Here is a 13311-nt window from a genome sequence, read left to right as displayed (position 1 = left end):
GTTGACCAAATTAAGAGAAAAATAGTGGCGAAATTCAGTAAGCCATTGTTTATTTAAAAATCAAACATTTTTAGAAGTCTAAACGACCATTATTTTTCAAGTAAAGAAACTAGATACACTAATTTGGACCCTCTTAGAAAACCATTTGGACTCATCAACAGTGAGCTTTGATTTGAATTGTTCTGTTCTTCATTTAACCTAAAAAAGATCGAAATTTTTTGAGAAAAAAGATCGACTGATTACAATCCGAATTTTGGACTCTAACAGTCCAAGATTGGACCGAAACCAGCCTTGCTATTGATGTTCGTTCATTAAGAACACTCGATTGTTTCGAATCTTATTGATCTAGATAACTTTTTAAATGAAAGATCAAAAATTCTGCATTTCTCAATCTAAAGACTACTCTCAATGCAATTGAAAGTAGGACTAGCTCCCCTTGTAGTTAACAAAGATTGTATTAGTTGTTTTTGGATGTGTACTTGCGACAAATTTAATCAAAGTGGACTAAAGAAGCTTATTTCGGGCAATTTTTGATGAAAAAAGTTGAGTTTTGAAATATTTAGCCAAAATTTAAGCCAAAAAAATTCAATCAAAATAGTCAACAATAATTTTTGTCTTTAAAAATAAAATAAGAGTACTATTGCTAGCAATTTTTACACGCTGAAGCAAAATTGACGTAATTTTGGGCAAAAACTCCGGAAAATGTGAATAAAAATAACGCAAATCGGTCTAATATTCACAAAAATTTAAATCACGGTAACTCGCTCTAGAAACCGAAAATCAGAAAAATTTTTAATTCCTTATTCTACGCTGGACGGGCTTTTTAATGATACCACTCACAACTCTCTACGATGAATATATCGATCGGTCAAAATTGACTGAACAAAAAAAACCATTTGCGTATATAGTCCCCCCCCGAAGGGGTCGGAACAAAAAGGTTCCAAAACTTCTTAAACATACCCGGTAGATTGCCGGAAAATAGCCGCCGCTGATTCCAATAAGCATTATTGGGTTTGAAAGAATAGAAGATATTGAAAAAAAAAAGATTTTTGTTCAAAAACATTTTTTAAGTCCGATTTATTTTGATGGCATTTCTTCGTTATTGAACATACTTCTGTTTCTTGGAGAGAGGTCACATGGGCTACTATCAATACCAATAAGCATTAGAGATGGTAACTAAGACTTATAGGAACGACGTTCAAATAGCGGGCATCTAAAATTGGGCTTTATGAGTTTATCCCGTTTCTACTTCTGACTTCAATTTTTTATACTGACTCTGTTCATTTTGAATTGCTTTGCTGAGCACCTGATGTTCAAAATCACTTTTAGCAGAATGAGAGAAGAGAGAAACTAGCCTAGAGAAGTCAAAAAGATATCACGCAAAATGTCGAAAAAGCGGCAAAATGGTAAAGCGAAAAAAAGTTCGACGAAGTAAAAAAACATAGCAGGACAAGTCCTGACGTACAATTCAAAGAATTTTCATTGACTAAACAGAAAACTAGACCTAGAACGGACTATGAATGGATTGGAAAAAAGATTTAGAAAAAAATCCGATCCAAAAAATCGAAAAAAAACACTAAAAATCAAAGTGAAATTGCCGCATGTGAACAAAAAACCACTACCGATAAAGCGAATTTTTGTTCAAACGCCGTAATCTTACTCTACTTTAAAATTAGAGCGAAAAAATTTCACGCCGCAAAACCACTCTTTTTTTCGCTCCACTTCCTGTTTCGGCGTGACCAAAATCACTCACTACTCCAATTTGACTTCAAAAATCATGAAAATGTGTGAACAGATCTTAAAAAAAAGACAGCGCCCCAATACAATTCAAATTCTTTGAATTGTAAAAAATAGGAGCGCTATAATAGCCGGCTGAGAAGATGAGGGCGGCTATTAAAAAAGGTAACTCAATTCGAATGAAATTTGAATCTATTCTGGTTGCATAAAAAAGACCACGGGACTAATTCAATCTTCGTGTGAAAGCAATTAAAAATATTGGATCCAAATTTGAACCTTTATTGAAAGACGTAAAACAGCACAGGCGTATGGAAAAAACGAGTAGCACCTTTTGGAGTCGTAAAACTTCTTGTTAAGTCGTATGACAGTTGATACGTTGTGTTTTCTGAAGTAGGGGAAGTACACCTCTGGTGCGTGTAGTGGATACCCGTCCAGAATCACACTCTGGTTGTGAGGTCCAGAAAAGGCCAAGAACTTGTCTGGTAATATCCAATTGAAGTCTCCGTTGTCCACTTTCTGTTCAGAGAAAAATAATGTTTTGTAAATAATTGAATGTTTTGTAAATAATTGAATATTTAGTTAAACAAGGCGGCTCGGTAATGTGCGATGGCACATAAGGTTCCGACCCCGCCCATCCACAGATTTGGCATAATTGTCTACCAAATGAGGAACAGATAGAAGAACCCAAAAATTATTTTTTGCGATTCCCAAAAAAGCCCAAGTCTTTTTCAAAAAATTCTGTATCAACGATAAGATAGCCTCCAAAGCAAATAACTCAGTGGAGTAAAAGTTGATGCATTAGATTGCTGTAATATGTCAATATTAAGAAAGCAAGTCAAGACGAAAAGCAAAATCAAACAACAACAACAACAAACATTAATTTTATCAAAAAATTTATGTCCCTCTTAAAAACTAAATTTAATAACAAAATCAACATACCGTCGGATAAACCCAAAACTAAACAAAAATAACTTATAAATCCCCAGAAAACATATGCGACCAGTCCATAAAAAGGTTTGGTAACAATTATACAAGAAAGAACAAAAACAGTAAAGTAAAAAAATTAACTTATTTTTTTGAAACAGTTAACTTCAAAGTAATAAATACCATTAGGAATCAATTAATATTACCACAAATTTACGATTTCCACTACTTCTATAGAAGGGCATTAGGACCTGTCCTTATTCATTTTTTAAAGCGGCTAAAAAGAACAACAAAGAACAAACAAAATTTCAATTGAAACTTGCCAGAAAACGCTGTCAAAACCGTCAAGCCAATTTTTGGCACTCAAAATACATTTGATTGCGCCTTCTTCAAACAGCTATAATTTAGTACGTGGCTATTCATTAGTAAGACTAGGTAGCAAGCAGACAAAAAAGCGAAGTGCTAAAGTATGTAATTTTTTTTTCGAAACAAAATTACATTTAATGTCATGAAAGGCATTAATAACAAAAAGAGCTATTTAAATAGGGTCGTTTATTAAAAAAAAGCCCTCGAGACCTGTAATTATCCAGAATATTTCTTGCATCTACAAAAAGAACGTCAAATATGACAAAAATCACATTAGTTTACTTTTTTTTGTGAAAAACCGGTGTCGAAGCCAGTAAGGTCATAACAAATTCTTTAAAAGATTTTGGGACACCAATCACTCTTATTCCTTCGACACCCATAATGTTATATTTGACCTGTAGTTAACTAACGAGATTAGGTAACAAAAAAAAACATAAAAAGAACAAAATTGCGAAGTTGAAAAAAAATTTTTTTTAAATTTTGGAAAACGATTGTTTTGATCGTCATGAAAGCCATCAGCTATCTACTAATATCAGAATATCGTTTCTTCTACTCTTCTATGAAAAGCCAATGAAAGCTATCACTATACAGGAAATTTCATACGACCGAAATGACAAAGTATAAATGACAGTTAGAGACAAAATTAAAAAATTCAATTGATTTCTTCAAGAAAGAGGCGTCGAGGCCGTTAAAACGATGATGTATATCTTTCAGAATTTTAATATGTTCAATTGTGCCTTATTCTGAATGCCAATGAGGTGACATGAGAACCGTCAAAAATGTGATAATGTGACAAAATTAGAAAACGTGAAAAACTGGCAAATATCGAAACAAAAAAAATCTGAAATCTTGTGGTATCAAAGCCAGAAAACAATAATTTCAGGCTTAAAACTACAACTGAGAATAAATGTTAAATAAGTAGAAAGAAGAAGCGGTCGTTTTTTGCTGACATTAAGCTGGAAGTTGTACAAATTAAGAATAAAAGTAGAGAAAAAGTTAATTAAGCCATTATTTATTGAAAGGTCAATTATTTTTAAAAAAAGAAACGACCATAAATTTTCAATTAAAAAACTTAATGCATTAGCTTGGAGCTGCTTAACAAACAAATCGGTTGGACCTATCACTCCTGAGCTTTGATTTGATATGTTCTGTTTTTTATTATTAAAAAAAAAGTCTTTTTTTTTAAAAAAAAGACCGACTGATTAAAACCCGATTTTTTTGGATTGTAACAGTCCTAGAATGGCCAAAAACAAGCCCTAATAATACTTATTGTCCCTTAGGAATAACTGATTTTTCGAATGTTGTAGATATAGATAATTTGTTAGTTGAAAACTCAAAATAAATTCTGCATTTTTGATAATCAACGAGTAAAGTTGGCAAAAAACGGCAAGGTTTTAACTACAGTGCACTTTCAGCGGACTCTGTAGTAGAAATAGCCCCCCTCTGAGTCTACAAAGATTTTTTGAGTGTTGTTTGGGGATGTACTGTCGGCAAATTTAATCAAAGTGGACTAAATTAGCTTATTTCGTGCTGTTTTTGATGAAAAAGTCTAAATTTTGAAATGTTTATCCAGATTTTTTGACCAAAAAAATTAAATCAAAACAATCAACAATGCTTGTTCGTCTTCAAAAATAAAATCAACGACACTATTCTTAAAAATTATAACAAATCTTAGCAAAATTGGCGAAAATTTAGGCAAAAATTCCGGAAAATGTGAATAAAAACAACGTGAATTCACTCTTCTTTTCTCAGAACTTTAAACCTCGATAACTCTCTGTAGAAATCGAAAATTAAAAAAATCTTTTGAATTCCATATTCTACGCTGGATGAGCTTTCTAATGATACCAGTCTCAACTCTCTACGATGAATATATCGAGCGGCGAAAATTCACGGAACAAAAAAAAAACCAGTTGAGTATATAGTTCCTCCCCCCTCAAGAGGGTCGGAACAAAAATGTTTTGTAAATAATTATTTGAATTATAAAACACCAAAAGACGGCCAGCTATCGCTTTGCGGCTATTAATAACTGCCTCAAACTTCGTTCGAGAGCAAATAAAAGGAAAATTTTTCTGATATTTTTTCACCCACGATTCTTTCTAGGATCTTTTCCGTTTGTGCCCCCAGCACGCCATGCATTCCCAGTTACAGAGCACGTTCCATTACATAGTAAATCATTGCATAAAAATTGGGCTATGGCACATGCGTTTAGGGATGGGTTGCAAATAATATGTAACCACTAAGCTGGGGGCACAAACGGAAAAGATCCAGATTCTATTTTAAACAATCTTTAAGCAAAGCATAAAGCTGAGAGCAATGTCAACACAGTCCAAACAATGGAAGATCGGACAGTCTCAGGTGAACTCCGCTCCACAATACCTGATGCAAGACATACCTCATAATGCTCGTACTCCTCGACGTCGAAATTTTGGAAATGGAAGAAATTGTTGGCTAAGGCCTGAAACACAAATAAGTGAACAGAAATCATTCAAAAATTTCTAAATGAAAGATAATGTTAGAATAACAGCCCTGTGTACATTAACTTGGGCGTTTCAGAGCACTGCTCCGAATTGACACATTTCCAATAATACGCAACCTTGTGCCCTCATTTTAAATTTAAAACTTCGTGAATGCTGACTTTGTGGACAATCATTCATTCTGCGACACGAAAGTAGCGCAAACATTACAATACAGGAAAGGTCAGTTACATCTCATTTCTTTACATCCTATATTGTATATATTAATTGTACTGGATAGAAACAGTATTCACAAAGCGATACAAATCGTAACATAGCTGGCAGATTGCCAGAAAATAGCCGCAATAGATTCGTAGATCGGCAGTCTAAAAAAAACAGTAAAAAAGACAGACCAAAAAAATTTGTCTTTTCATTGAAGGCTGATCTGGTATATTTTGATTAAAAATCTGTATAAGTTATTGCTGCCTCTATTAGCTGATCTCAAATAACCTTCATTTAGAGTGACACACACCCATTTGACCTTATCTCTTTGAATTAAAGTAAATAAAGGTCAATTTCAAAGTGAGGAAGTCATTTTTGAGAGTGAGGTAAGTCAAGTGTGACCAAAAATTTAATCACGCGAATGAACAAAAAAACTCGCTCCACTAAGAGCGAAAAATGACGTCACGCCTGCAATTCAGTTGAAATTGCATGAACGAATGAACAAAAAGTGGCTGTGACGTCATATGGTCGTAACAAAAATCATGACGACGAAATAAAAAACATAGCAGGGCAAGTCCTGACGTACAATTCAAAGAATTTTCATTGACTTAACAAACAACTAGACCTAGAACGGACAATGACTGAATTGGGAAAACCATTTCTAAAAAAAAAATGTCAGATGAAAAAAACAAAAAAAAACAGAAAATCAATGACAAAATGCTGCTAGGGAGAACAAAAACCCACTAGTGAGATATGTAATTTTGATTCTAACAGAAAACTAGGTCCAGAATGAGCTGTGAATGGATTGGGAAAACTATTTAGAAAAAAATCCGATCCAAAAAATCGCAAAAACAGTAAAAATGAGAGTGAAATTGCCGCATGTGAACAAAAAACCACTAGCGAGAAAGCAAATTTTTGTTCAAACACCGTTTTCTCACTCTACTTTAAAATTAGAGCGAAAAAAATTCACGCCGCAAAAGCACTCGCTTTTTCGCTCCATTTCCTGTTTCGGCGTGACCAAAATCACCACTCCAATTTGACTTCAAAAATCATGAAAATGTGTGAACAGATCTTTAAAAAAAAGACAGCACCCCAGTACAATTCAAATTCTTTGAATTGTAAAAAAAACCAAGAGAAGGCCAATAATAGCCTCAGCTATCGCTGTGCGGCTATTAATCAGAGTAAAAACGAGCATTGGATTGTTCGCACAGGTTTGTGCAAAGAAGAAAACGTGGATACATCCCCCTATCAACTCATGATTGACACATTTCCAATAATACGCAACCTTGTGCCCTCATTTTAAATTTAAAACTTCGTGAATGCTGACTTTGTGGACAATCATTCATTCTGCGACACGAAAGTAGCGCAAACATTACAATACAGGAAAGGTCAGTTACATCTCATTTCTTTACATCCTATATTGTATATATTAATTGTACTGGATAGAAACAGTATTCACAAAGCGATACAAATCGTAACATAGCTGGCAGATTGCCAGAAAATAGCCGCAATAGATTCGTAGATCGGCAGTCTAAAAAAAAACAGTAAAAAAGACAGACCAAAAAAATTTGTCTTTTCATTGAAGGCTGATCTGGTATATTTTGATTAAAAATCTGTATAAGTTATTGCTGCCTCTATTAGCTGATCTCAAATAACCTTCATTTAGAGTGACACACACCCATTTGACCTTATCTCTTTGAATTAAAGTAAATAAAGGTCAATTTCAAAGTGAGGAAGTCATTTTTGAGAGTGAGGTAAGTCAAGTGTGACCAAAAATTTAATCACGCGAATGAACAAAAAAACTCGCTCCACTAAGAGCGAAAAATGACGTCACGCCTGCAATTCAGTTGAAATTGCATGAACGAATGAACAAAAAGTGGCTGTGACGTCATATGGTCGTAACAAAAATCATGACGACGAAATAAAAAACATAGCAGGACAAGTCCTGACGTACAATTCAAAGAATTTTCATTGACTTAACAAACAACTAGACCTAGAACGGACAATGAGTGAATTGGGAAAACCATTTCTAAAAAAAAATGTCAGATGAAAAAAACAAAAAAACAGTAAATCAATGACAAAATGCTGCTAGGGAGAACAAAAAACCACTAGTGAGATATGTAATTTTGATTCTAACAGAAAACTAGGTCCAGAATGAGCTGTGAATGGATTGGGAAAACTATTTAGAAAAAAATCCGATCCAAAAAATCGCAAAAACAGTAAAAATCAGAGTGAAATTGCTGCATGTGAACAAAAAAACACTAGCGAGAAAGCGAATTTTTGTTCAAACACCGTTTTCTCACTCTACTTTAAAATTAGAGCGAAAAAAATTCACGCCGCAAAAGCACTCGCTTTTTCGCTCCATTTCCTGTTTCAGCGTGACCAAAATCACCACTCCAATTTGACTTCAAAAATCATGAAAATGTGTGAACAGATCTTAAAAAAAAAGACAGCGCCCCAATACAATTCAAATTCTTTGAATTGTAATAAAAAACCAAGAGAAGGCCAATAATAGCCTCAGCTATCGCTGTGCGGCTATTAATCAGAGTAAAAACGAGCATTGGATTGTTCGCACAGGTTTGTGCAAAGAAGAAAACGTGGATACATCCCCCTATCAACTCAAGGACCCACAGTTGCAAATTGCGTTGTATCAAGCACGTTACAATTTAAAAAAAACTAGCACGCACATGGGATTGGGACAAAAGTTTTATGACCAACTAGTGTTTCGCGCGAGGTGACCGGGGTTTTGGTTTTGTTCAACAACGGGGAACCGGAAACCGCGAAACGGGGATACCTGCAGACTCTCTCTTACTTTGCTGAGACTGTGAAGACAGTCCAAAACAGTGAGGTTGTACGATGATCGGGCCATGGAAGCGTCCCTAAACATATTAGGTATGTTGATAGAATCCGAAACATTCACAGAACACACAAGTTTGAAGATGGGAGAAATTATACCAACCTAAAAGGCATAAATGAGGGGTTGTTGCCGCTAACTAAAGGTCTGTACGCTTCTTCAGCAGTCCGCTTCAAATATATTATCTGAAACACAAAAACATTTTGGTGGATTTAGGTTCAGGCAGGCAAATAGAGATAGTAAATTTACAATATTTGACCTGGGCCCCGTACTATGCCAACAATAGAAATTTCCGCAGCTGCGACAAATAGCCTTTATGTCAAAATAGAAAGTTGAAACAAGTTATATATAATTTTAATAGAAGGGAGTATAAAATTTTAACAAGCCCAGTGACAAAACATTTTATACTCAAATTTACTCAATCTTGTTAGTAGTTTTAAAGTAGGAAACTATTTTTAAAAAGTAAAAACCTTTTACTCCAATAGATTAACGAATGAATTTGCATATCTTTAAGAGAAAAAATTGAATACCTTTGAAAATATACACAAATTGCTACAATGTTGGAAATGAACCGTATAGACTATCGGTTACAGCCTTGCTCACCTTAAATACGTAAAGCTACAACAAAAGTCCACGCCAAAATACAAAATTTTCAGAAAATACTTACCCTGTTAATTTAAAAACTTGTTCGGTGGCGGTTTCAGAAAACCACCACGGAAAAAAATCACCCACTTTTTAGGTAGGAACAAACACAAGGAAAAAACTCGAACTGGAAAAAAAACACTTAACTGTAAGAGCTGGCATTTGGTCATACCGCAAGGGCCATGACTATGCAAAAGCGGTTCGAAGGAATTGACATGAAACAATGTCCGAACCGAACAAAATATCACGACCAAAGTGTTTTTAAGCATCTGTCTGGATTCTTTCGTTGGTCCATAGCGGTCTGGGAAATTTTAATTCGTACACCCATTTGACTGCGATAGTTTCCTTTCGTCTCATGGTTCAAAAAACTGTTCCGATGGGAAAAAATTACGCTAAACAAACTGTTTACGCTGAAAATTCCCCAAAAATTGCTCAAAAACGAGGGATTTTGGGTTTAAGCTTACTGGACATTTTATATAACAGCCTCAGCCACCCATGGGACCTGATACGAAACTATCACAACCAAACAAGGGATTAAACCATCTCCATTAATGATAAAAATAAATAGGACATTAACCTGAATTATGAAGAAACATGCATAAAATGCCGACTGCTAATTTATAATCAATTGAGCCAGCCTTCTTTGAACACAAATAAGTTGATATTTGACGTCTGAATAATAAAAACAAAAAAGTTATTTATTTGACGTCGTAAACAAAAAAGAGCAAAAAGGGCAAAGTTAAAAAACACATTTAAATACTTCGAAAAAAATTAATTTCAAAGTAAAAAAATAGCTATCAACTGTGCATTTTAACAGCACGAATAATGTGATATGCGATCGGTAATTAATGAGACTAGGTAACAAACAGACCAAAAAGAACAGCAAAGTTCTAATGAAAAACACGTCTACATTTTTTAGAACATATGATTTCACATTCATGAAACTTTAGCGATCGATTGAAGTCAGTAAATAGGTTCCTTTGTTGAACTATAGGCAGCAAGCAGCCAAGGCATGCAATTATCCAGAATTTTTTATATGCCAACAAACAGGAAAAATGATTAAAAAGTAAAAAGAAATCCATTAAATTCTGCTAGACGACGGTGTCAAAGCCGTTAAAACCAATCTGTTCAATAAGATAATCAATATGCTCAATTGTTCCTTCGTTTTGAACGCCAATATTGTGATCAGTGAACTATCAGTAAGGTTACAAGACAAGAAAAAGGACCTCAGATAGAATGTCTAAAAAACAAACCTCGTAGTATCAAAGACAAAAACCCATTACTTAAAACGTGAAACCGCAATATTTAAAAATTTATTATAAAGACAATACGACCTGCTTTTGCTAAAATTGAGCTATAAGTCTACCAAACATAAGAAAAATGACTGCTCAATAATCCACTGTTTAATTTGAAAACAAGTATTTTTAGAAGTCAAAAGGACTGTTAGCTTCCGACAAAAAACCAGATAGGTTTACTTGAAACTCCATAGGAAGCAACTGGAGCTGTCATGAGACAGCCTTGAATTGAATTGTTCTGTAACTAACAGAAAACAAAGCAAAAAATATAAAATATTTTGCAAAATTTTTAAACAGACACCGGCTGATTACAATCCGAAGTATATTTGGACAGTAAAAAACAACAATTAGCGAAGACTAGCCTTGTTATATCTGTTCGTCCATTAGGATCACGCGATGGTTCCAAACATCATTGATATGAATAATTTGACAAAAAGGTCAATATCAAAAACAAATGATGCATTTTGGATAATTATCGAGTTAAATTAGCGAAAATAGGCAAAATTTCAGTTCAAGAAGACGCTTACAGGAAGCGCAAGTTAAACTAGCCCTCCTTGGAGTTAACGAAGACTGTGTAAGCAGTTTTATGTGTGTTAATCCGGCAAATTTACACAAAGTGTACAGAAACATTTCGTGCCATTAAGGCTGGATTTTGAAAAAAAAATAGCCAAAAAATTGGATCAACACTCTTCTATCTTCAGAGGTAAAACCAAAAAACACTATCGTTAACACTTTTAAAAAAATTTTCAGCAAAATTGGTAAGAAAATTCCGTAAAAATGCGGAAAATGAGAACAAAAACAACGATAATCAGTCAAATAATCACAAAATTTCAACCTCGATAACACCGTGAAAAAAAATTGAAAATCTTTTTAATTTTATATTCCACGCTGGACGGCCTTTCTAATGATACCACTCACAAACCTCTATGATGAATATATCAATCGGCCAAAATTGACTGACCAAAAAGCCCAATCGAGTATACTGAAGTGGGTCGGAACAATTATCCGTTGGTGGTAAAAAGGAGTTTCTATCACAATAACGCGGATAAATTAATCCCATGTTCGATTGTGAAAGTTTCACATCAAGTCTTACTGGCCTCTAATGCATTTATAATTTACTACTTTAGAAATTATAGTCTTTCTGGTGATCCTTACAATAGGATAAAATACTGGCCATATTTTGGGAATTCTGCCCGGCTACGGTTATATAAAGGCGTTCTATTTACCTGATAAGCACCAATGAGGTAGGCAGCATTCGCTCTCTTTCTCGCATCGTGGCTCGTGTAATGCACTATCTTCTTTTTGCTAAGCGACGCCGACTGTTAACACAACAACACGAATAACGTCCCAGAAATTTAAATAACGTCAAAAAACGTTCCCAGAAGTTAAAAAACTAAACGGTTTCCAACATTCAACCTCTCTCAATACAATCCGCAATTACTGGGTGATTATTAGTGATTGCAATATTCGTAAACCCTAAAGCTAAAGATATCTCTATAACATGGGTGGTAATCAGTTTCTCATAGACAATCATCGTTTATTTTTCTGATCGGTTCGTCAATCACTTTTCCCGTAATATTACACAGAGCCTACAGGTCTAAATTCACTTTTGCGCTCCAAGAAAGTGTTTTTTAATTAACTCTTAATTGTCTCAATCTTATATCTGTCGGATTAGTCTTACTTAAAACGTAGGAGCATTATTCTCGGTTTCCTTATACGGTAAAATTTGCTCAAAAGCGGCCAAAAGACAAACTAAGGAAAATCTGTGGTGAAATATTCCTCTCACAGGTGTCAGAGCAGTTAGACTGATTTCCCTTTCTTTAGTGAGAGGCAACATGACAAAATACCCAACGTAACTATACCCAATTTTTGGTATTTCGGCACATTGGGTATTCTATCCGGACACCAGTTCGAGCAAATTTACTTGACCCCCTACAAAAGCCAATTTAGACCCAGGAGAGCGGTTTTCAGTGAATTAATGCACCTTCAGAGACAAACTTTTTCTGTCATTCTTCATACTTGAGATTAGTGTCTTAATAATCGAAATAAACTGATACAATGACAATCTACGAATGAGAGAGGTCAGTAAAGGAATCCGTTTGAACCGTTTCAAGATGCATTTATTTACAGGCACAGTCACTTGACTAGGAGGCATACTCAAAAATAAATTAAAACCTAATTTTAATTACAGCTCATTCATTTGTTTTTCATTCATCAAAACTTTACTTAATAAACTGGTGTGCCCAATATCAGACCATCTAACAAACTTTACCATAGTTTCTTGAACTTGTTTCAGATGACACATAATTGAAGCTTTTGGACAAGAAAATATCTCTTGAGTAAAACAAGAGACTTTTAAGCACAATTTTATTTCAGAAGCTCAACTTAATCTTGAAATTGCATGTTAATTAGATGTATTAGGTCACAAGATGAAAAGATTACTATCCAAAACTCACACGTATTGATTATATAATCCATTAAATGTAAAAAAAACCGCAAAATTTATTTTAGTCAAAAATCGTTAATATTAATGCATCATGTATTTTGATTACTTTTTTGGAAAAAAACTTGCCCCCCCCCCCTTTGTGTTACCTATGATGCCCGCCAAATTATCTGTTACACAGCACGTTTCTAAAAAATAGTACGTGAGTCCGGGGGCGTAGAAGTTAAATACCCACTGACCTGGGGGGAGGGGTGAAACAGAATAGATCGACGCATATGTGTAGAAAAAAAACATTCAATTTTGATCGACATTTATTGCTGTCCTCGGTTTAATCCCTATGTTGTCAACACGCCCATTTTGTCTATCTTATTTTTA

General features: G+C 34.4%; 2 protein-coding genes across 9 annotated transcripts in view; one reads left to right on the top strand and one right to left on the bottom strand.

Annotated features, from left to right (window-relative positions):
* The window catches only part of LOC142341870 (UDP-glucuronic acid decarboxylase 1-like), a 380310-nt gene that overhangs the window by 191690 nt on the left and 175309 nt on the right, over nucleotides 1–13311 (top strand). The window lies entirely within an intron of this gene.
* The window catches only part of LOC142341866 (uncharacterized), an 85654-nt gene that overhangs the window by 66785 nt on the left and 5558 nt on the right, over nucleotides 1–13311 (bottom strand). For all 8 annotated transcript variants that reach the window (XM_075393155.1, XM_075393154.1, XM_075393149.1 and 5 more), the window contains 5 exons: nucleotides 11720–11812; nucleotides 8662–8741; nucleotides 8515–8581; nucleotides 5420–5482; nucleotides 2066–2253 (listed from right to left, as the gene is read on the bottom strand). In XM_075393155.1, coding sequence (XP_075249270.1) covers nucleotides 2066–2253; nucleotides 5420–5482; nucleotides 8515–8581; nucleotides 8662–8741; nucleotides 11720–11812 — 491 coding nt within the window. The remainder of the gene's footprint in view (nucleotides 1–2065; nucleotides 2254–5419; nucleotides 5483–8514; nucleotides 8582–8661; nucleotides 8742–11719; nucleotides 11813–13311) is intronic.

The sequence above is a fragment of the Convolutriloba macropyga genome, chromosome 6, assembly GCF_964194025.1.
Source record: "Convolutriloba macropyga chromosome 6, txConMacr16.3, whole genome shotgun sequence".
Lineage (NCBI taxonomy): Eukaryota > Metazoa > Xenacoelomorpha > Acoela > Convolutidae > Convolutriloba > Convolutriloba macropyga.
The sequence above is the reverse complement of the archived record's forward strand: the minus strand, read 5'-3'. Positions and strand labels throughout refer to the sequence as shown.